General features: G+C 40.3%; 1 protein-coding gene across 2 annotated transcripts in view; it reads right to left on the reverse strand.

Annotated features, from left to right (window-relative positions):
- Window positions 1-23,123, reverse strand: part of agla (amylo-alpha-1, 6-glucosidase, 4-alpha-glucanotransferase a) — a 46,530-nt gene that overhangs the window by 18,229 nt on the left and 5,178 nt on the right. For both annotated transcript variants that reach the window (XM_078265017.1, XM_078265018.1), the window contains exons 2-12: window positions 21,453-21,578; window positions 19,639-19,849; window positions 17,430-17,599; window positions 16,117-16,320; window positions 9,811-9,992; window positions 7,588-7,699; window positions 6,671-6,797; window positions 5,756-5,858; window positions 3,889-3,986; window positions 2,143-2,282; window positions 652-839 (exon numbers count right to left, since the gene is read on the reverse strand). In XM_078265017.1, the coding sequence (XP_078121143.1) occupies window positions 652-839; window positions 2,143-2,282; window positions 3,889-3,986; window positions 5,756-5,858; window positions 6,671-6,797; window positions 7,588-7,699; window positions 9,811-9,992; window positions 16,117-16,320; window positions 17,430-17,599; window positions 19,639-19,849; window positions 21,453-21,540 (1,623 nt within the window). In that variant the 5' untranslated portion in view covers window positions 21,541-21,578. The remainder of the gene's footprint in view (window positions 1-651; window positions 840-2,142; window positions 2,283-3,888; window positions 3,987-5,755; window positions 5,859-6,670; window positions 6,798-7,587; window positions 7,700-9,810; window positions 9,993-16,116; window positions 16,321-17,429; window positions 17,600-19,638; window positions 19,850-21,452; window positions 21,579-23,123) is intronic.

Genomic DNA, 23,123 nt, shown 5'->3' on the forward strand with positions numbered 1-23,123 from the left:
ATACACACACCAAGGCTTGGCTTCAGTGACATTGAGTGACCAGTTTGCAATCAAATTAGTTCCTTTCCCACTTTTACCATTTCTTCAATAGGGGTGGGATGAAATATCGATAGAAATATATTGTTGTCCTTATACGTGCAGGGCTGGGTACCGAATTCAATACTTTTTAGTCATCGACCGAATTGCCTCTAAAGCATCGAGTATTGAAAAATGCCTCGTCATTCAATACCTAATTTCAATACCTAAGGAGTAAATCTCATCAGCGTCAGTGAGCCAATGAGCACGCAGCATGCTTCTACCGAGATCTAATGATGCTGGTGATTGCTGTGTAACGTTACACGTCGTAGAGGAACGCAGAAAAAACTCCACGTTACACAGAGACGAGACTCACGTAGTAGAAGATTTGTGCCGTGATTTTGTTTTTTATTTTTGTAAACGAGGAAGAAGTGCTTGCCTTGCCTTGTCTGTCACAGTAACTTGAATCTGAATTGTGAGAACTGAATGTGAAGATATATAGAATGTTGAATTTTCAGTGAGGATCAAAAGTTATTGGACTTCAGTTCCAAACAAAAATAGTTCAATTTCATAAACTAAACACATCATTTGATTGTATACATGCTCATGAGATAATGTAATAATATATGACAATACCTCAGCTACATGTAATGGTGTCGAGTGGCAGTTGTCCAGTCTCACTCCATGGAAATATTTGGCTGTGATTTCAGTGTATTTCTGCATGTGGGCCCACAGGTACGGGCAGTCCTCGGGCCCGTTGCCATAGCGGAGTTTGACACTGTCACCCCAGCATACCAGCTCTCGACGCAGGTACACGTTGGAGCCTATAAAGGAGCACGGGCACAGACCAATAGTGATACAAGGAATCACAGCCACATGTCATCAGTGCAGACTGTTCAAAATCAAACCAGAAAATGGCTCATTACATTCAGATTCTTGAGTCCCTATTAATGGACACAGAAGTTCAAGCGTGTTTTATCCCGTATAAAAAGTGATGTCTGATAGGCCTGATAATGACGGACAAAGGGAGGAATAGTTACAGTATGTTTATATGTATGCGTTTATGCGATAACAACACAAATTCCTTTCAACGCCACAAATTGTTTTGACGTGCGATTTACGCTAGGGCTGGGCGATATGGAGAAAATCAAATATCACGATATTGATATATATATATATATATATATATATATATATATATATATATATATATATATAGTAGGGTTGAAATTTGGTGCTTTCACAACATATTTCAATTACATTTTTGATATATAATCATCAGTAACGTGGATTTAATGACTACGTGGGTAAAGGCAAATAATAGAACAGCTAGAACAGTCTGGTAAGGTCACAAAATGACATCATTTTACTGTAATGCAGCCTTTAAAACCAGGAAAGACAACACTTATCGTCATATCACGATATTACACTATCCAAAATCTAAGACGATATCTAGTCTCATATCACGATATCGATATAATATCGATATATTATTGCCCAGCCCTAATTAACGCACAAAGAAAGAAACCTCCTTGAGCAGAAATGGATACAGAAAAGGGGCTTTTGAATGGCAAGTTGAGTTTCAAAGCCCTTCCGGATGGTTCTCTCCACAAGACTAGACAAGGTTTTTGTACTGTCGATGTGAATTGCGTTACTGCCGGAGTACGTCCAGTCTCAAAGACCACTTGGGCAAAAACTTGAAAAATATCCCTTTTAAAGTACATCTAGAACAGATTAAAGAAATGTGCGAATAATTTCAGATTAATCGCAAGTCAACTTTGGACAATCATGCAATTAATCGCGATTAAATATTTTTAATCGATTCCAATCCAATCCCAATCCAAATGTATTTATAAAGCACATTTGAAAACAACAACAGTTGACCAAAGCGCTGTACAATCAGAAAATCAAAAACCTGAACACAATGAACGCAAAAAGAACAAAAAGACAACAGTTTAACAGCAAAATAATTAGAATCTAGAAAGGCAACTATTCTAGTGTGTTTAAAAACCTGAGAATAAAAATATGTTTTGAGACAGACTGACAGCCCTAGTGTATGTATTCCTCTGTTCTTATAGTTTCTGGACCCCACCTGTTTTCTAAGAAGTTTAATATATATTTATTTACCTGGCTCGGCAAAGTTACGCAGCGGATCATCACTCATCACCCAACCGTTGTGAGCCAGGAAGTGACATGTCTTCTCTGGCTGGTCCAGCAGCTGCAGCTCCTGCTCCAGAGTCATGTCCGGATATGGGAAGGTGAAATACCTGAGACAGAGAGATTAAAAACACTGAGCTCCAGCTAGGGCTGGGCGATAATTCAATATGATAACATATCGAGATATCGTGATATACAATTACCTTGTCAAAATGTAAAATAGCAAGCTCACACTAACTCAATTCTCTCAGAAAATCTGTTGTGAAACATTTTGAGGGAATATCATTTGAAGAATTGCAGATTTGTTTTAACACCACACTATTTTTGTGCATGCATATAAACATAGTATATACTGTAGCTGGAAAATAAGTATTTTTTTTCCTCTATAATTTCACTTGAAACTGTTTACCACATTATTAATGATTATTTAACTAAAATCTCATTGTAAAAAGTATTTTGTGAAAGCACCAATAGTCAACCCTACAATATCGATAGCAATGTATTTGGTCAAGAATATCGTCATATCTGATTTTCTCCATTTCGCCCAGCCCTAGATCCAGCGACGCTCAGCATCCCATCACACCAGGCATAATCATGAAACTCATATCCCTGTTATCTGTATTGGATGTAGCTATCGCATTTGTATCCGGCATTACTATGCGTCTTTATTACAATTCACAAAGATGAGGAATTTGTCTTGAGTGACTGGCATGCTGCATACATTAGAGAGACAGCTGATTTGTGCAAATTCTTTCAATAGGACTGAAGATTGGGCTAGTTAAGTGTCTTTTTGGTGTATGAGGATTAACACCAAAGTAAAATTGCATGTTGATGTTGAGTCAGGTCAGAATTCATCCCCGAGTATCTCAGCGAAGGATTTGAGCAGACAGATTAGCAGGTAACATTTTACTTGAAGGTATCTACATAAGAGTGTCATGACAGTGTCATGACTAGGGTTGGGCATCGAGAACCGATTCCTACTAGGAATCGTTTCAAAAATTACGATTCCATCGGAATCGTTTCTTTATTGGATTTATTTGGAATCGTTTAGAGGATTTGGTTTCAAATCCGATCATCTCTTCCCAATTTAAGACGCGCAAGTTTTGGTTTCCGTAGCGGCCAGGCGCTTGTTGTTTACGTTGAAAAAGCTGTAAAACTGCAAACCACCATTGAATCAAAATAAAACGTTCCTCTTATTTGTGAAAATGGGCACGTGAACTGTTTCAACTCCACCCCTCAAAGAACTGGAATCGAAAGGAAGAATCGGAATTGGAATCAGAAAACGATGCCCAACCCTAGTCATGACACTCTTATTTTCTTAGAGTCTGAACTGAATTTAGACTCATGCTTCTACACACATACTTCTTTTGTGATTATAAGCCAATGACACAGGATACATGGTAATACCAAAAATAAGTTTAATTGGACTCATTGACAGAAGGCAGAATTAAAAATAAAATAAATCTGTTCTATATCTTAATACCTCCCACACACACAAGTTTCAGTAGTGTAAAGTGGTTCTCTGTACAATCCCACATTGTTCAGTGTAACGCAACCCTACAGACTAATGAATGACATTGGTTCTTCCCAGCTAGCATCTCAAACTTCTCTCAAGCGTCCATCTTTCCATCCCCCTCACCTCTCTTCTTCCTCCATGTATTATATCTATCCCATTCTTTCCCTCTCTCCCTACACCAATGTTTTTAAATTCGTTACCTGGTAACCAGAGGGTTTTTCCTGCAAACAGGACCGAGTTTGGGGCCGTTGTCTGCCAGATGCTCGTACACTACGTTTCCCACAATACAGTTGGCAGCCTTGAGGAAAGAAGAGGAGGAACGTAATAAACACTGACTGATGCACATGGGTACATTATGTATTTTGGGAACCCTCAACGTGTCTCCAATTCCACACGTTGTGCAAATACTATGCAGAATACACATGTTCTAAGGCTTACAGTATAAGACAGTAATGGTACACATTTTTTTGGGAGTTACAAGTAATAAATATAACTGACATGAGATATTTCCAGTATCTGTAACAGCATCTCGCCCCTGACACCACTGAGAACCTGAGGCGACAGGTTTGGCTCCAGCTGGCTCCCATGTGCACTCACATGGTTGCTCAGACATCTCTGACCTTACTCTAGTGCTTGGTCACATCATTCTGTACGTCTGCATTCTAATTATTATTATTTATATAGGTGCAGGGGTTGAAGTGGGATCTGGCAGGTGGGGGAAACCTAAGATTGGCCGCGGGCAAACAAGGCCATATGACTGGTTGCTTAGTATTTAAAGGCTACTTTTAAATGGAGTCCGACGCAGTCACTCCACATAAAACACACCGGTGCTCCATTCACACCCAGCAAACTTCACGGAGAACAATGAGGGCAAAACAGCATCACCGATCTGTTTTAACAGAATACTCTCTGTCTGTCTTGCTCACTAAAGGTTTTTAGCCAATATTTTAAAATCTGTCTGGAGCAGCAAATACACATCTGAGCCTTATAATGAAGGTGACAGCCTCTTGAGTCTAAATGAGCCTATCAACAGTCCTAGTATGTCTAAATAAGCACTTATTAAAATGGTTACGTTTGTTGCCATTTTTATTGTCTTTTGACCGATTGATTCAATTCTCAAAAGTGGATTTGCTCTGCTCTGCTTTTTGCAGCAGGTCCGAAATCGCATTTTCTCTTTTTTTTAGCAAATGCAGTGTGCTTGTTCTGGAAATGTCTTTCAATGTGACTTTTTTTGGGATTTGGGTTTGTAATCCATAGCTAGCCTACAGAAACTCAAGACCGCTATTGAGGTTCAGCAGAATTTAGATGATAAGGGTAGACATACGTAGGCTATGACACACATTTTAGTTGATTGAAATGTTACGTGAATGGAGAATGTAAGAATGACTCCATATAGTTTCTTGTCAAAGCCACACGGAGCCACTGGCTAAAGAGCTGCATGCGGCCCTGGAGCAGCAGGTTGCGGACCCCTGGTCTAGCTCAACTAAAAACTCCAGATCTGCAGCACGTTACGTGATCTTCACCTGTTCAACTAACGTTACCAGATAGTACGCGACTCTCCTGATGTTCTTACATACATGTGAACTCACCACAGACAATTGCCTTGATCATGGACTCGTGCCGGTGCACCGCTGAGACTGAACAGGGAAACGCTGGAATGGATATTTGGCGTCATTTAAAAAAAAAGAGAAAATATTCGGTAACACTTTACTTGAAGATAGCTACATAAGAGTGACATGACACTGTCATGACACAGTCATGAACCCTAACCCTAACTCTAACCCTAACCATAACTTGTCATGACAAAACCAAATGACACTTACTAAAAGCGTTATGTCATAAACGTTTATATGTTTATAATGTTTATGACACATTCATGACAGTGTCATGTCACTCTTATGTAGATACCTTCAAGTAAAGTGTAACCAATTATTCTTATTACCATTAGATATATTTACTTATTAATCAAAAAGGTGCCGGAACAGCGTTTCGGATCGTTCTGGCCCACTTTAACCCCTGTATAGGCGCCATCGGCAGTAACCGTGCCTACAGTACACACTCCCCTACCTGCTCCTGATGCTGGTGCACAATGTGGTGCTGTTCTTCATTCAGCTGGTTCACTTTCTGTCTCAGCCAACCACAGCACTCCTCAATGTGCTCTGGGGAGGAGCTAATGGAGAGAGAAGTATCATAAAACATAAAAATACCACTACTCTACATTCTGCAAAGTGCTACATACATAAACATACTGTACATCATTGTACACAGAAAGAGCCTGTTCACACTTGTTTCAATGGTAGGAAATTGCACTGGTACACAGAATTTGTGTACTGCATGCATTCTTGATTTTCTAGTTTATGATTTATGGCTAACAATGGAATACCAACCACAGACATAATCCTGCAGTCAACTTTAAAGTTGTCATGTTCAATGTGATCCGAAACAGAGTCATATGCTGAACATTGTAACACTGTGAACACTATTGTGCCGATTGCTGATTGCTGATGTTCACAATTATGTTTCTTTTGTTTCAGTGCATGGCAATGGTTCTATACTTCAAGTGGTTTGCTGATATTTTAGAGCAGGACATGCCAGATTGCAAGTAGAAGAGAATAATATTAATTGAGTTAAAAGCATTGAACCTAACTAAATGGATTTATTAAGCAGGAATATACAATATCTCCAAATTCATGGGAACGGAAGCTCATTGAGAAACGGTTAACAAAAGCAAGGGCCTTTGGCAGTGTTATTTTCAATTTTCATGAACTGAAGTAACAAACAAAACAGAAAACATCTAGAAAACATCTGAAATAATGCTAATGTTATATAATCTTCATCGGTTACCAAAGTTAAGAAAACGTGACTGGTTGTCAGACATGAATTAATGAAAGAACCACTAAAACTGTCACTTCTTACAAAAAAAAACAAAAAAAATGATAGTTTGAAAAGTAACAGTCATAGCTTGAAGTTTTGAAAACGGACCTGTGAGGTACAAAGGTCTCCAGAGCAGAGTCCATGTCCACTGTGCTGCCATAACGACGGTAATGTGGGTCCTGAATGATCCTCAGACCCTTCTTCCCCTCGGTCTTACTATGGTCTGGCTTGGTGCCTGAAAACACATACACGCAACGGATAATTTAAGTTTGTTAAATAGCATCTAAATCAAATGTCTCTATATTAGCACACTAGCTGCTTTCTAACTGATCAGTAGAGCAGCCACAATGAGCTGTCACTGAACAGCAAGTGTTGCTGTCCATTTTGTCTAAAACAAAAAAGGTCCTAACTGTGGTAAAGGCTCATCTACACAAGAGTCTTAGTCACGTTTTTAGTTGTCCGTCTCATGCACGTCAGGCAGGTACAATACTACGAGGGCTGCAACTTAATTAATCTGTCAATTATTTTCTCGATTAATCGATTAGTTGTTTGGTCTATAAAATGTCAGAAAATGGCGATCAGTGATGACGTCCTCAAATGTCTTGTTTTGTCCCCAACGCAAAAGATGTTCAGTTTACTGTCACAGAGGAGAGAAGAAACTAGAAAACATTCACATTTAAGAAGCTGGAATCAGAGGATTTTTTAAACTGTTTAATCGATTATCAAAATAGTTGGCGACTAATTGAATAGTTGACAACTAATTGATTAATCTTTGCAGCTCTATCAGATACAGTTCGATTGGAATTATTCATTTTAATGCTTCAGGTTTATTTTTCCCCTGTTTTACGCATGTCATTCCAACAATTGTGTATTGGGGTCTAAGCGCTGCCAAACAACAGCTCTGTGCCTGAACACATCCTGTTTATGCACTGAGGCTGCTGCTCTGCTGATGTGCTGACATGCTTTTGAAATGTTGCAACCATTACAAAGTGTATATTATTTTGCAGTTATACTTCAGTACAGACCATTTAGTAGTAGGGTCCTGAACTGCTCCACAGCAACGTCCACTTTGATCTGGTAGAACTCCCACAGTTTGATCTGAGGATACACGTCCTGCCACAACACACTACGGATGGCCTGAAACACACACACACACACACACACACACACACACACACACACACACACACACACACACACACACACACACACACACACACACACACACACACACACACACACACACACACACACACACACACACACACATCAACACAGAGAGAGAGAGAAGCAAACACACACATTTTTATAAAAACAAAAATACTTTTTTGGGCATTTCCGCCTTTAATCAATTGTCAATTAATAGGACAGCTTAGATATGAACGGGGCGAGAGAGGGGGAAGACATGCAGGAAGCTGCCGCAGGTCGGATTCGAATCCTGGGCCTCCATGTTACATTTTGTCAAAAGTTTGTACTGCAAAATTAAGTGTTGTGGTCTTTGTCACATCTTAATAGCAATGTATGACGTTAAGACTAAGGGCATGTTCAGACCAGGAAACAGAGATCCGGCGACCCCCGAAATGTAGCACAAGTACACTTTTTATTTCCTTCAGATCGTTCATAGATCTCAACATTTCAGACCGCACTTGAAGGCAGCTTCATTTCACGGAGAAAGAGAGAAAGAAAAGAAACGAGCGAGTGCTTTGTTGTTGCAGGAAACAGTCAGCTGTTCCACAAACACCCGGGCAGTTAAGTGCTTGTGTTGGGTGTTTGAAAACTTTCTTGTGGCAGCGATAGAGGCAGTGATGTTTCCCGTTTCCTGTACGGGACTGTCACACCGTCTCAAAACAGACTGAGAAGTCTGATCGCTGGTTACATGATTGGCCACCGCAGCGTGACGTCGGGTTGCATTTCTCGAAAAGTTGAGTAGGTCTCGGCTTTTCGCCGCAGGCCGCTGCAGGTGACACACACTACTACCATTTGACATTTCAAATGGCAGGTATGCCCATTCATTAATGGGCATACCTGCATTTTCGCCGCACCGTTTGGTGGCCGACGCAGGCAGTGTGAATGCGCGCTAACTAATGCTGTCAAATGATCCATAAAGCCCACTGGTTGTCACTAGAGTGCGGATCGGGCCGCATTTTTCTGTCCGAGCCCGGCGCGCGTCCGACAGGCATTACGATATTTACGTCTGAGCCCGACACAGTTTAAATCTCATTTTATTTTCTCATACTAATGACACTAATGTACGTTTGTTTGTGTGGAAAGCCCGCTTTTATTAAGCAACTATAGAAAGGCATTCGGAAATGTCACCAGATGAGCGCATCAGCGCACACGGGGCGCGTGTGTGTCTGTATGTCTGTGTGTCACAAAAACAAACTTTTGCATCAAGTGAAACAGGCCCATTGGCTACCAGCATAATAAGCTGCTTTAAATTTAAAATGTTCAATGCCTTATCGTGCCGAACCGTATCCATCCTCTAGTCGTCACATGTGTATCCTCTACAACAGGGATTCTCAAACTTTTTTCAATAATGTACCCTCTTTGAATTGTGTTTTTAAACCAAGTACCCCCTGACCAGCGCAAAACATTTTTACATCTATATAAAGAGGAACAATACAGTGTCGGCAGTAATAGATTTACTAAACAACAACCTTGTATTTAAATGAAAAAACATTTAAATGCTACATTTCAAATGTTCAGAATCCATCACCTAATTCATTCATTATTATAGTATAACTATTTTAGGAATTATGCATGACATATTTTTAAATGAGCATTTTGCAAAAAGATCACGTACCCCCTGCAGTACTCCAAAGTACCCCCAGGGGTACGCGTACCCCCATTTGAGAAACACTGCTCTACAACACAGCCATGATGTGTGTCATGTCTACTCTTTCTATAGTCTGTACACAGGGTTCAAAATTAGCACCATCTAGCTAGCTAAATGCTGGTCAAATATGCATGTGGCTGGTAGATTTTCTTCATCCACCAGTCAAAAAAAGCAATGGTAATGCTATTGAGTGGTAAGTGGTGGTGATGGCGCAGTGGATATGAAACATGCAGAGGCGTGCTACCTCTGACATATATGGCAATTGTAAGTCGCTTTGGATAAAAGCATCAACTAAATGCCATGGTAACATTTGAACATTCACTACCCATTTGGCTGGTGAATGAAATGTTTTATTTTGAACCCCGTCTGTACAGCTGTGCAGTGTGTGTCCAGCTGAACTGTGTTTACTCACATTCAGATGGCTCTCGTTGGTAATATCAGCAGGAAGTCCTTTAGCTTCATAGCGTCCCTCTGCTACTCTGGTGGTTAAGTGCCACAGAGCTCTATCTAAGACCCAGGCTGGCCGCAGGTGGGGAGAGTTCACCAGGTTGTACCCACACTCTGGATGTTCTTCGATCCACCCACTGTTAGCAGCTGCAAAAAAAAAAAAAAAAAGAGGAACACTGAATCAGGATCTAACCCTAACCCACCATTTAGTGATTTAATTGTCTTAGGTGCGATAGATGCTGGAACACATACTTGAAAATAGTTGGCAACAATGGTGATCATGAGCCAGAAAGGAACATTGTTGCCTAGATTGAATAGCATTTATAACCGAAACATCAATGAAAAAGACATTGATAGTCTTTGTTGAAAACCAAATTTGAATTAGTTAGAAATTTTCGTGTTGCATCTGCAATAGTCCCACATTGCTAGACCTTCCTCCACAGCGCTGTGGAGGAGGGTCTGGCGAGTCCACACGGCATTCCGTGATCGGAGAAAAACGTGCTCTGGTTTATTGGCATTTCTTTAAACCAATCACAATCGTCTTGGGCGGGGTTAGGCGCCGGAAGGAGCAACATAGCAAAATCCTCGGGAAGGAACTTGTTTTGGTGGAACATGTGTACGTTCAAAGGTTGTTTTAGTCGTGCAACAGAAAACTCAGATTGGACAGATATTCTAGCTAGCTGTCTGGATTTACCCTGCAGAGATCTGAGGAGCAGTTAACCATAGTCCTCACAAATCCACCGGAGGTTAGAATAACAACACAAAGAAAGAAGAAGGTGTGGGACACCCGGCCGAAAATTAGGGACAATCGGCAGAATTTCCAGCGGCATCTGAACAATCCCGGAAAGAAAACGTCATCGATATAGACTACATCTGCAATAAACATTTATCATTGAGATTACCCTTTTTCTTGTGACATTTGCCACTCAGGCAAATTTACAGTAAGAAATGCTGGGAAATAGACTTTCATTGTTACGGTAAAGGCAGGGTTGGTAAGATTTCAAAATAGCATCTCCTCGGGGCTCCGACCCACACACAGACGTGCACGACCACCGCTGCGTTGTGTGGAGACAGAACCTCAATTTTACTTCATGGCTCATTTACCGGTAAGCAAACACCTAATATCATCGTACTGAATGTTTAAAACAAACATGACCACTGTTAGCAAAGAGGCGACGACGCGCATTGAGCTCAGGCTCGTACACGGGAGGGGTGGAGTACGCGCAGCGGGGCAAGGAGGCATTTCATTGGTTCTTTCCAAGCGGACTGCGAGGCAGTGATTGGTGGGCGTTTTTAACGGGATCACAGCAGCTACAGATGTCGGATCTTTTTCGCTTCTTTTTCAGAGCCCATAAGTTATTTATTGCTGTCGGGGTGTAAAGAACATTTTAAACAATCTATAAAAAATTAAAAAAAGTGTACAGTCTATTGGAAATTGTTGGAGCCAAAATAAGTTGATGAATATTAATTCATTAATTTGAATTAAAAACTAGATGATTTGTATTTATTTTTTTTATTTCATTTTGAGATTATGAAATGTAGACTTTGGACTTTAAATTTGGAAACTTTTGAAACACCTGTTAAACTAATCTCTGGGTAATGGTAACTTCCCCTCCTCTCCTAATTAGGTCAATCTCAGGTATAATGAGGTGCTGGGTGACCGCTTGGTGAGTTAAGAAGATAGACTGTATTGTCCCGAAGGAAATTTGTCTTGGACAAACGCTATTTACAGAATTCAACACAACAAACACACACACACACAAAGTACACACACACATAAAGTGCACACACACACATAAAGTGCACACACACACATAAAGTGCACACACACACACACACACACACACACACACACACATAAAGTAAACACACAAAGTATACACACACACACACAAAGTACACACACATAAAGTGCACACACACACACACACACACACACATAAAGTGCACACACACACACACACACACACACACAGTAAACACACAAAGTATACACACACACACACATACAGTATACACACACAAAGTACACACACACACACACATAAAGTAAACACACACACATAAAGTAAACACACACACATAAAGTACACACACACATAAAGTACACACACATAAAGTACATACACACACACACACAAAGTACACACACACATAAAGTATACACACACACACACAAAGTAAACACACAAAGTACACACACACACACATAAAGTACACACACACACACACACACACACACACACACACACACACACACACACACACACAAAGTAGACAGACTGCTGCATCACTCTGCATGAACATGCTCATGTTGCATGCAGAGACTGCCACTAGCCAACCAAATTGCACACTGCCCGTTGTGAAACACATCATAAACCTCCATTCCACCTAAAAAGAGGAATTAAAAAAAAACCATCTTTTGGAAGTTGATCTTAATGCCTTAATTAAAAAAATGAGGAAAAATCCAACCTTTAAGGACACCAATTTTTGTAATGTATCGTAAATAAATAAATGTTCTTCCTTAAAATACAGGGGGCATAAGTAAGTACACCCCTATGTTAAATTCCCATAGAGTCAGGCAGCTTTTTATTTTTAAAGGCCAGTTATTTCATGGATCCAGGATACTATGCATCCTGATAAAGTTCCCTTGACCTTTGGAATTAAATAGCCTCACATCATCACATAGCCTTCACCATACCTAGAGATTGGCATGGGGTACTTTCCATAAATCATCTCTCTATCATCTCTTTATCAGGATGCAGAGTATCCAGGATACTATGCATCCTGATAAAGTTCCCTTGTACATCATCATATACCCTTCACCATACCTAGAGATTGGCATGGTTTTATTTAAGTATGCCAATCTCTGAATTGGTGTCCTTGGATTTTTCCTCTTTTTTTTTTTAATTAAAGCATTCAGATCAATTTCCAAAAGATGATTTTTTTTTATTCCTCTTTTTAGTCAACTTTAGCATGAACTTATGAGTGTCACTGTATGTTGAAAGCCAACCACGGAGGATTTATTTTTTGACATGATAAATCTTGTGTATTTGAATGAAACGTGAGGATCTAGGCGCGTGCTTTTTCTTACAAACGAGTCCCAATCCTCCTCCAAACGGCGACAAAGGATTATGAAAATGAGAGAAGGAGTCGCCATAACAGAAATAGTTGCCAACCCTGCCTTTGATCATAATGTCTAATCATACAATACTACACGTTCAGAAGCAGATCATGAACCAGCCGTTTGTAAAGACGTTTGTAGAGATGTCCAGATAGACTGACAGTACATTAACCACTCGGTCAGTCTCTAACCTTTTAGTCAGGCTCATTTTACTGCTTGACCTTTTCTGGGAAAGGAGGTGATAAGAGTAGATGAGTAAACACGGAGGACACGGTAACATAACTGTAGGAGAGCGCTCACTCTCCTGGGTTAGAGCTGCAGTGTCCTTTCAGTTACTTTCATGTTAGTGTGTTCCCTTTTGATCCATAAGCTTGTCTCATTTAATGCACTAGCATACTGAACCCTAGGAAATTGTAGCTTCTGCAGTTAAACATAAATGAAGTCTAGTCACTCTGCTTTCTGGCTTAAAGCCAGTGGCCTCTTTAGTAATGTGAGGTTTGTTCCTGATTTAGCATGCTGCTCACGCACACACACACACCACATACTTCACAATGTGTGTGAGAAAGAGAACAATCCTTAAGACCTTTAAAACCTCAAGAGAGAAAGAAATGCTCTCTCTCAGGCTGCTTCACTGATGGATTTTAAAGCTTATTTTGCTGTTGAAGACTTAGGGGCGCTTTCACACCTGTAGTTCGGTAGACCCCGGTACGATTTCGGGGGGTGAACATTGTTGTTCATTTTTGTTCGGTTTGCGCTCACACTGCATTTTGTAACAACTTTGTAAACAAATGTCACACGGTTGAAACAGTCGCTTGTTTATTGGCCAGAATATCCGAGTGAAACTTGCCAATACTTCCTGATCTTTGAAATAATAGAGCAACACAAAATGTATATGTCTTCGGTTTTCTGGTTTTGCTTTAATGTTTGTAATATTTTAGAAGTAGGCGAACAATGTGAGCAGCTGACAGACAGCGAGTAGAGGAGGATGATGTGTGGATGATGATGTCACACAGACGACCAGCGAGGTGTGCTCAGAACAGCTTATGGATCTGAAAGTTATCATCCCTTAAATCGTATATAAGTCCGTAAATTGTGTGCAAGGTTGAAATTGCAGGTTAGTAAATGCTCCGTTTTTTGGTTGACTTCCTGTATTTGGGTCGGATCGGGTTCTCACCTGAAGTGAACCCAACTCTAGTTCACTTGGAAGCGAACCGAGATTTTATCAAAATCGCAAAATGGACTAGTGCAAAATCCAAATCGCAGGGGGGGGCAATATTTGCTGAAGGCAAAATATGTGTCAAACCATTCTGATTTAAGTATTGTGGTGCTGCAGAGACGTCCCGGCCTACAAATCCCATCCTACAGACTACAGAAAACATCTTTGTTTGGTACAGATCCTCGCAAAAATCACACTATGGTCATTTTAATTTCTTTTAATGTTCAATGAAAATGAGAATAATGATGCAAAAACTATCATTCCCTCCAATATCGTGAATCATATCGCAATATCAGTCAAAATAATCGCAATTAGATATTTTCCTCATATTGTGCAGCCCTAAACGAGACCCCCGTTTTGATCCGCACCAGAGTTTCGGACGAGCTTTCACACCAGCCCAAACGAACCGGACTATCCCACGAAATGCTCCTTGGTTTAAGTTAAACTGACCAAACTGCTCGGGTATGAAAGCAACCTAAATAATATTGGTATCCTTCTCTTTCTTGATGTATCCTTACTGCAGTTACATAGTTTCAGGACTCAACTTCAGGGAAAAAAAAAAAAAAAAAAGGTTTGCCCTCTGCAAGATAAACTAATGTAAACACACTCTCTGTCAATATAAAATAAGGTTAATGAACTCTGTTAACCTGCACTATTATCATCATCACCTCAAGTGACCTAAAAGCCTGTTCAGCCCTGTACAAGTAAACGTATCATAATCGACAAGCACTGGAATATATTCAATTTAAAAGGCGCTCTTATCAAATAGAAGTGGATACTTGAATATAGTACCAGTGAGATCATGGACAGGTGTTGCAACTACTGTTAAGAGGACCACTTACATTGCATACACTTAGCAGTATAATTATATCATGTCTGTATCCATATTAAAAGCAATGGTTTATACAGTTGTGCTCATAAGTGAATACACCCATGCTAAAGTTGACTAAAAAGAGGAATAAAAAAAATCATCTTTTGGAAGTTGATCTTAATGCCTTTATTAAAATAATTGGAAAAATCCAACCTTTAAGGACACCAATTTTCTTTGTGAATGAATAATGTATCGTAAATACATAAATATTATTCCTTAAAATACAGGGGGCATAAGCGACTACACCCCTATGTTAAATTCCCATAGAGGCAGGCAGATGTTTATTTTGAAAGGCCAGTTATTTCATGGATCCAGGATACTATGATCCTGATAAAGTTCCCTTGGCCTTTGGAATTAAAATACCCCCCCCACATCATCACATCCCCTTCACCAAACCTAGAGATTGGCATGGGGTACTTTCCATAAAATCATCTCTCAATGCAAATCAAACCAGCTATTAGGCTAACTGAAATAAAACCATGCCAATTTTAGCAAGGGTTCATAAATGTATGAGCACAACTGTAGATTGGCCTTGATGGAAATCCAAGAACATTTTCATAATTAAGCAGAAACACTTTAATCTCCACTAAATGTTCTTCTAAGTGTGTTGTATTTCAGTATGGTCTCCACTATGGCTGGGCTGTAAACCAATTGGAAATGCAAATATATAATAAATAACGATTATTTTCATAGTCGATTAATCTGTCGATTATTTTTCTTGATTAATCAATTAGTTGTTTGATCTATAAAATGTCAAAAAAAATTGTGAAAAATGTCGATCAGCATGTCCCAAAAAGCCCAAGACGACGTCCTCAAATGTCTTGTTTTGTCCACATTTCAAAGATATTCAGTTTGCTGTCACAGAGGAGAGAAGGAACTAAAAACATTTCTAATTTCAGAAGCTGGAATTAGTGAATTTTTAACTTTTGTTTTATAAAAAAACGCATTAAACCAATTAATCCGTTATGAAAATAGTTGCTGATTAATTCACTAGCTGACAATGAAATCGATTCATCTCTGCAGCTCTAATTGGAAATACAGGGTGCATAAAGTCACTCACCGGTATGATTATACACCACATCTGTAATACACAGCATGTTCCATTCCTTCTTTAACATCTCCACCAGCGCCCCCACATCTTCCCAGCTGTAGCTCTGACCGGCGGGGCTAAACTCGGGGTTAAAGTTGAGCTGGTCTGCCAAGGAGTAACAGGACCTGGACTCTCCTAGGGTCTGCAGAGGTGTAAAGTGGATCATGTTGTACCCTGTAAGAAAAAAACAACAACACACACACAATTATTAAGCAGATGCAGCATACTGTTTAATTAAAAATATTACTCATTGTAATGATAATGTGAATCCCTTGTACCCAGAACAGGATACAGTGGAATAATGCCTTTACACACTGTCTCTAAAACAGTAGCTGTACAGTACATACACACACACACATTAATATGAGTTGAGCCATTTGAGTTAAGGTGAGGAGTAAGGGCCTTTTCACACCTGAAAGTCTCAACCAGGGTACACACACACACACACACACACACACACACACACACACACACACACTGCATCAGACACTGTCTCTAGAACAGTACCTGTATACATACACACACGCACGCACGCAACACCTTTACGTATATCACACCTACATCCCGTCGCCATCACCTACGTGGGCTGCGTCTCCTGATACTTGTAATTGATTTCATTGTAGACAGGCTTCCCCGTCCTCTCGTATCCTCTTGCTAGTGTCAGAGTTTTTTCCAACGGACTCCTGCTCTCCCAGTGCTACTGCGGCTCATTTGTTTTGTCGCGTTGTTGAGAAGCAAGACACCGGAACTTTACTTGGGTTTTTCTAATTAGAGACAAAGTGTTTGCTGACACCTGTCTGCTCTGATTGCATCCACCGTCACTCTCCTGTTGTGGTCAACCACACGCTCGCTGCAGACACTACGCTAAGCACTGAGATATTCCTTAAAGGAGCCACGACGATAGCATGGCAGAACTTCTTTGTACTCTTAAAGTCCGAACACTCCAAAAATAGCTTTCACACTTGAATCACACTTTGACCCGGACCAATTCCACCTCTTTTCGTCGGACCAAATTTCTGGCTGTTCGGTCCGGACCGTTTCACACTTGTAATTTTGGTTCAGATCGAACTGAGAAGTCAGAAAATCCGGACCACACAAGTTAGGTGTGAAAGGTCCTTAGATATTGTAAACAAAGACTGGCTGTCAATATGATCCAGTGACCTTTCAGGTTCAGGCTGAGGGTTACCGACATTCTTACGAATCCTTTCTTTTCCTGAAGTCATTAACCACTCCAGGGCACCCATTTCCACAAAAAAATAAAATAAAATAAAATACACACACACCTGACTCCTTTGCTACTCTCAGTCTATCTGGCCAGTCATCTAAGTGTCCCAGACATTTGGACAGGTAGGTCTGGATGGTGATGCAGTCTAATGGGAGGATGACATTATCTGCTCCAACGTGAAGAACTGGGTCGACTACGATGTATCCTCCGCCTGACCGCTCTGTGTCTCTGTGGGAAAAGAAATGTAAATAAAAAATGATACAGTAAAATACTGGACAAAATGGATGTAAGGAAGCGATTGTCACAAGTACTAGTATCTAGGGTTGGGCACCTTTCACATTTTTATCGGTACCAGTACCGATACCTCAAAAACGGTACCTTTTTTCGGTACTTTCTCTCTGTATTAACAAAAAAAATATTTCAGTTGTAAAAATAATTCCAAACCTATTGATACTATTAACATTTTGTTATATATTTAGAACATTTTACACTCAAAACAAAATAAACAAAAATAAAACCCCTTCCTCTCTCCTCCCAAAACCATCCCTACAACCTGTTAAATCACATAAATATTAATTTCTTACACTGCAGTCTAACTTTTATTCTCTATTTGTACATTATTCTATTTTAGCCTGTTTTATATTCATCATGATCGTTCTTAATTGCTCTTTCATGTTTCATGTAAAGCACTTTGAATTGCCTTGTTGCTGAAAGATGCTGTAGAAATAAAGTCAGTCAGTCACCATGGCATAGAAACCACTGTTGTGCCTGCTTGTCTCACAGGAAGTGTAACGTCAACGGCACCGCGACCGCTTTCGGCTCGCCATTAATATCATATCGCAGTGAACGCTGTCTGCGTGAAGTTTTGAAAAACTGTAACCACACTTGCAACCGCTTTACCGGCATTGCCGTGACTCACTGTGACTTCAACAAAACTGCAGAGCCGACGTAGTTTGCTCGAGTTTGCTCCGTCCGCAGACCTCTGTGTCTGTGTGTGTGTGTGTGTGTGTGTGTGTGTCGGAGCTCCGCTCTCTGTCAATATGCAGAGAGGACAGATAAGCTTACCCTTACTCGCTGTCAGGTGCCGAAATTTGGCACCGTTTGATTTAGCGTGAATCGGTCCACGGTAGTACCGACGTAATTCGGTCGGTACTCAAACAAGTACCGAATTTGGTACCCAACCCTAGCCTCGTGAGACCGTCCTGATCTCGTGAGCTCCAGTTTTCCACTCGCAGATCAGTCTGGCATCTTGAGACAGAGAAAATTTGGAGTCGTTCGCCAAACAACCGACCAATCAGCGTTGGTTTTGAGGCGGGTTTAGGTGTGACGCAACGAGAAGCGACTGTTCAATCTAAACAACATGGCGGCTTCCACGGATGAGATGAGCGTAGCTATCGCGCAAGTTTTATCTGAATTAGAAAGTATTCCTTAATTGGAAGTATTCCTTGTTTTTGCTCTTCTCCCGACTGGTTTCGGCAAGAGTTTGATATTATCGTTGATTTGGCCCGTCTATCACCAACATAAGTGGTGATAGACAGATGGTTTATCCAATCAGCTGACCAGTATTTTAGCCCCTTCCCAAAAGTTCTCCAACGGAAAGTTCCCAGATGGATATGCCGAGCAAATGTGAAGCAATCCATCTGGCGGAGTCAGGTTAACCCAACTCTACTAGTATCATACAGTGACTGAGCAGAAAATAAAGATACCAACATAAACAAAAACCTAAAATATGCAAACCATAAGACATCACAGAGGACTATTAAGTACTATAGACCGAATCACCGGGACGTTGCGCTAACACAAAAATGACTTCCGGGTAGACGGATGTCAGTTGATTTGAATAGCGGAAAAGTGTGAAGTCGTCAAACTTAAGTTGTTTATTTCTGTTGTCATTTTTAGCCATAACTGCAACATTTAAAAGACATAGTTAAACACGGAGGCCCGGCCTATCTGACGTTTCTGCTGTGCCTATTTTCTGTACTGTGTTGCTTTCCTAGTGTCTTTGCTAAACTAAATCTAACAACCAGATTTTTTGTTTTGGTGGTAATTTGCCTTCTGATGAGAACTAACTGGAGCTAGCTCCCACTTCCTCTCTTAGCGGTGATCCTGTAAATAAAATCTGCAGAATTTTGTAGACTGTTTTTTGCTTGGTGTGAAGATGTGTTAACATTCAAAGTTTTCTTTTCATTTCTTTTCATTTGTTTAAAATCTGCGGAAACTTCTGCATCCGCAGATTCCGTGTGGCCATTGTTATCAGGGGGTCTTACCCATATCCAAAGTAGTACTGATAGGACCCGGCCATCTTGAGGTCCAGAGAGCAGAACTTGTCAGAGTCATCCTCCCTTCCTGTTGGGTAGCTCCACCCCAAAACACGGAAGTTGTTTCGCTCAAACTCCTTTCCTTCAAGTGGATAGTTGGTGTGCACCATAACCCTCTTCCCCTGAAGGCTCGGACCGAGGCGGAACTGGAGCTCAAACCCTGAAGGGAAAGACACTTTTTTGATTCATTGCTTTATATCAACACGTGGCATCCATGAAAGACAAACTGGTATGTTTAAATGCTTTTGGCTGTGCCATTAATGTTGATAATTTTTGTGAATGAAAGTATCAATTTCATTGGGGAAAAAAAAAACTCTTATCATTGGGGGAAAAAAAAAAAAACTCTTATTTGCTTCCTCACCCATTCATACTGGCACACACACAAGGTCTCTAGAACAGTACCTGTATATACACACACACACACACACACACACACACACACACACACACACACCTCTGAAATAAACAAAAGGAACACTTTTCATATACAGTTACTCATATTGATATTAGCCAAAGAAACTGGTCCTCCAGAGTCTGGTCCCTGAAAGGTTTGTCTATATATAGTCCAGTCCACACAATCCCTATCAGGTTCAGAGTCCTGTAAATGTCAGCTGGTCGTTGACATTTGGTCTCCCTGTCCAAGTGTCAGAAAGCCAAGTTTGAGGCCTCTAGTTTGATGGGGGTGTCCTTTGTTGTATGACCTGGTGTCCCTCTCTGCACTCTCTCCGGTTCTGGTGGTTGACTAACGCATATTTTTGCGGATTGGCTCTCAAAACGGGTTGATGGGTGGCGCATGGCTCACCCCAGTGAGTCCATGTGATATACAGTATATCTTATATATAATCGCCATTCAGCCGAAAAAAAGAAAAAAAAGGAGATATGATTTTTGGTCCAAATCGCCCAGCCCTAATAGTCTCTTGAAATCACCTTAAAAATCAGTCTGTTGGTTTTATCCACCACCAATACGTGTATGTATACAGTGCTCAGCATAAGTGAATACACCCATGCTAAAGTTGAATAAAAAAAATCATCTTTTGGAAGTTGATCTTAATGCCTTAATTAAAAAAAAATGAGGAAAAATCCAATCTTTAAGGACACCAATTTTCTTTGTGAATGAATAATGTATCGTAAATAAATAAATGTTCTTCCTTAAAATACAGGGGGCATAAGTAAGTACACTCCTATGTTAAATTCCCATAGAGGCAGGCAGATATTTATTTTTAAAGGCCAGTTATTTCATGGATCCAGGATACTATGATCCTGATAAAGTTCCCTTGCATTATATGGAAAGTACCCCATGCCAATCTCTAGGTTTGGTGAAAGGGATGTGATGATGTGGGGCTATTTTAATTCCAAAGGTCAAGGGAACTTTATCAGGATCATAGTATCCTGGATCCATGAAATAACTGGCCTTTAAAAATAAACATCTGCCTGCCTCTATGGGAATTTAACATAGGGGTGTACTTACTTATGCCCCCTGTATTTTAACATTTATTTATTTACGATACATTATTCATTCACAAAGAAAATTGGTGTCCTTAAAGATTGGATTTTTCCTATTTTGTTAATTAAGGCATTACGATCAATTTCCAAAAGATGATTTTTTTATTCCTCTTTTTAGTCAACTTTAGCATGGGTGTATTCACGTATGCCGAGCACTGTAAATGTAGAAGGCAATAAACATAGATCTGTATCCCTGATACAATCAGGCATTAGGTAAAGTGCAACACCGAAAGCACAGCAAAAATAATAATAATCGTTACCTTGTTCAAGTCTGAACAGAGTCCTCTCCAAACTCTCCTTGTCGTTAAGCATTAGGACTCGGATCTGCTTCAGGTGTTGAGGCAACATCTTGATAAGATCTTCAAAGTGAACTGATCCCTGGCCTCCTGTAATCAGGGGAATGCAGGTTGCGAAATAGTTAAAACCATTTACATACAAAACACTTTGTCAAATTAGTAAATTGGTTTCTAATCTGTATGAAATAGTTCCTAAAACTGTACCATGTTCCTTAACCATAAGGAAATGCTTCTTGTCAAATCAGTGGTATTCCACAATGCTATGTGGAGCAATGTGTTGGCCGTATATTGGCACTAGTCTATATCCTCGGCTTTCCACTTCCGGGATCGCTCTGGTGCCGCAGGAAATTCTGCCGCATGCGTTTTCCGTTTCCTTCCGCTTTCTTTGTGTTTGAATTTTAAAATTGGTGGATTTGTGAGGACTATGGTTAACTGCTCCTCAGATCTCTGCAGGGTAAATCCAGACAGCTAGCTAGACTATCTGTCCAATCTGAGTTTTCTCTCGCACATCTATTTTGCAGCGGCTCTGTGCGGAGCTTAGCACCGCCCATGATGATTCCGATTGGTTTAAAGAAATGCCATTAAACCAGAGCACGTTTTCCTCCCATCCCCGAATGCTATGTGGAGTAGAGCCCGACCGATATATCGGCAGGCCGATATTAGGCATTTTCCAAACTATCGGTATCGGCATTTATAATGGCTGATAAATGAATATTTAAAAAATAAAATAAAAACGGACAAAACACACCTCAACCATGTTCTGAGTGTTGGCGTTGTATAGTCTGTCCACCAGAGGGCGCTCTACAACGTCCCTGTTGGCAACACTCGTGTTTAACCCTTTAAGTTTCAGATCTTAAATTTGTATTTTTATACATTTTATTTATCAGAACTTTAATATATTTTGATGTTCCTCTGTTCTGGTGTGACAATAAAACAAACAAGTTTATCTTTAAACTTCATTATCATATTATGTTAGTGAGGACTCATAAATTACTACAAATAACTAATGTTAGAGAAATCTGTTTATGTTTTGTTACGCGTTTCTGGATTTTTTTTTTTTAAATATATATCGTCCCATATATGGGATTTTTAAATATTTGTATACACCAAATACTTGTATCAATATCGGCCTTAAAAATCCTTTATCCGTCGGGCTCTAATGTGGAGTAGCCAGACCCTCCTTTAGGGCGCTTTGGAGGAGGGTCTGGCAAAGCGAGACTAATTGGCACATACATGTATTACAATGTATTTGTGCCACACTGGCATTGCACTCAGGAGCTGTGTTCGAAACCGTTCCCTATCACAGAAATAGTGCACTATACAGTATAGTGTGTTTTTTGTGTCGCATTTTGTAGCAGCGTTCGAATCCTCCGCGGTTCATTGCATTCATTATATACGATGTACCCTACATTTTACTCCCGTATACCACAATGCAACGCGGCCATGTTTTCCAGGAGGAGAAGAAGAAGCGGAAGCACCAGCGTTTTCTAAACAGTGGAAATGTAACAGGCAACCTTTTACTATTCTCATTTTGTTTCAGAGACGTCTTACAAGTAATATAGTTTGGGCTTGTTTACGTGACGCTGGGCGCGCCCGCCTCCATCACACAAATAACCGGCTCATCTCCTGATGCAA

Source organism: Sander vitreus, chromosome 12 (genome assembly GCF_031162955.1).
Source record: "Sander vitreus isolate 19-12246 chromosome 12, sanVit1, whole genome shotgun sequence".
NCBI classification, from domain to species: Eukaryota; Metazoa; Chordata; class Actinopteri; order Perciformes; family Percidae; genus Sander; species Sander vitreus.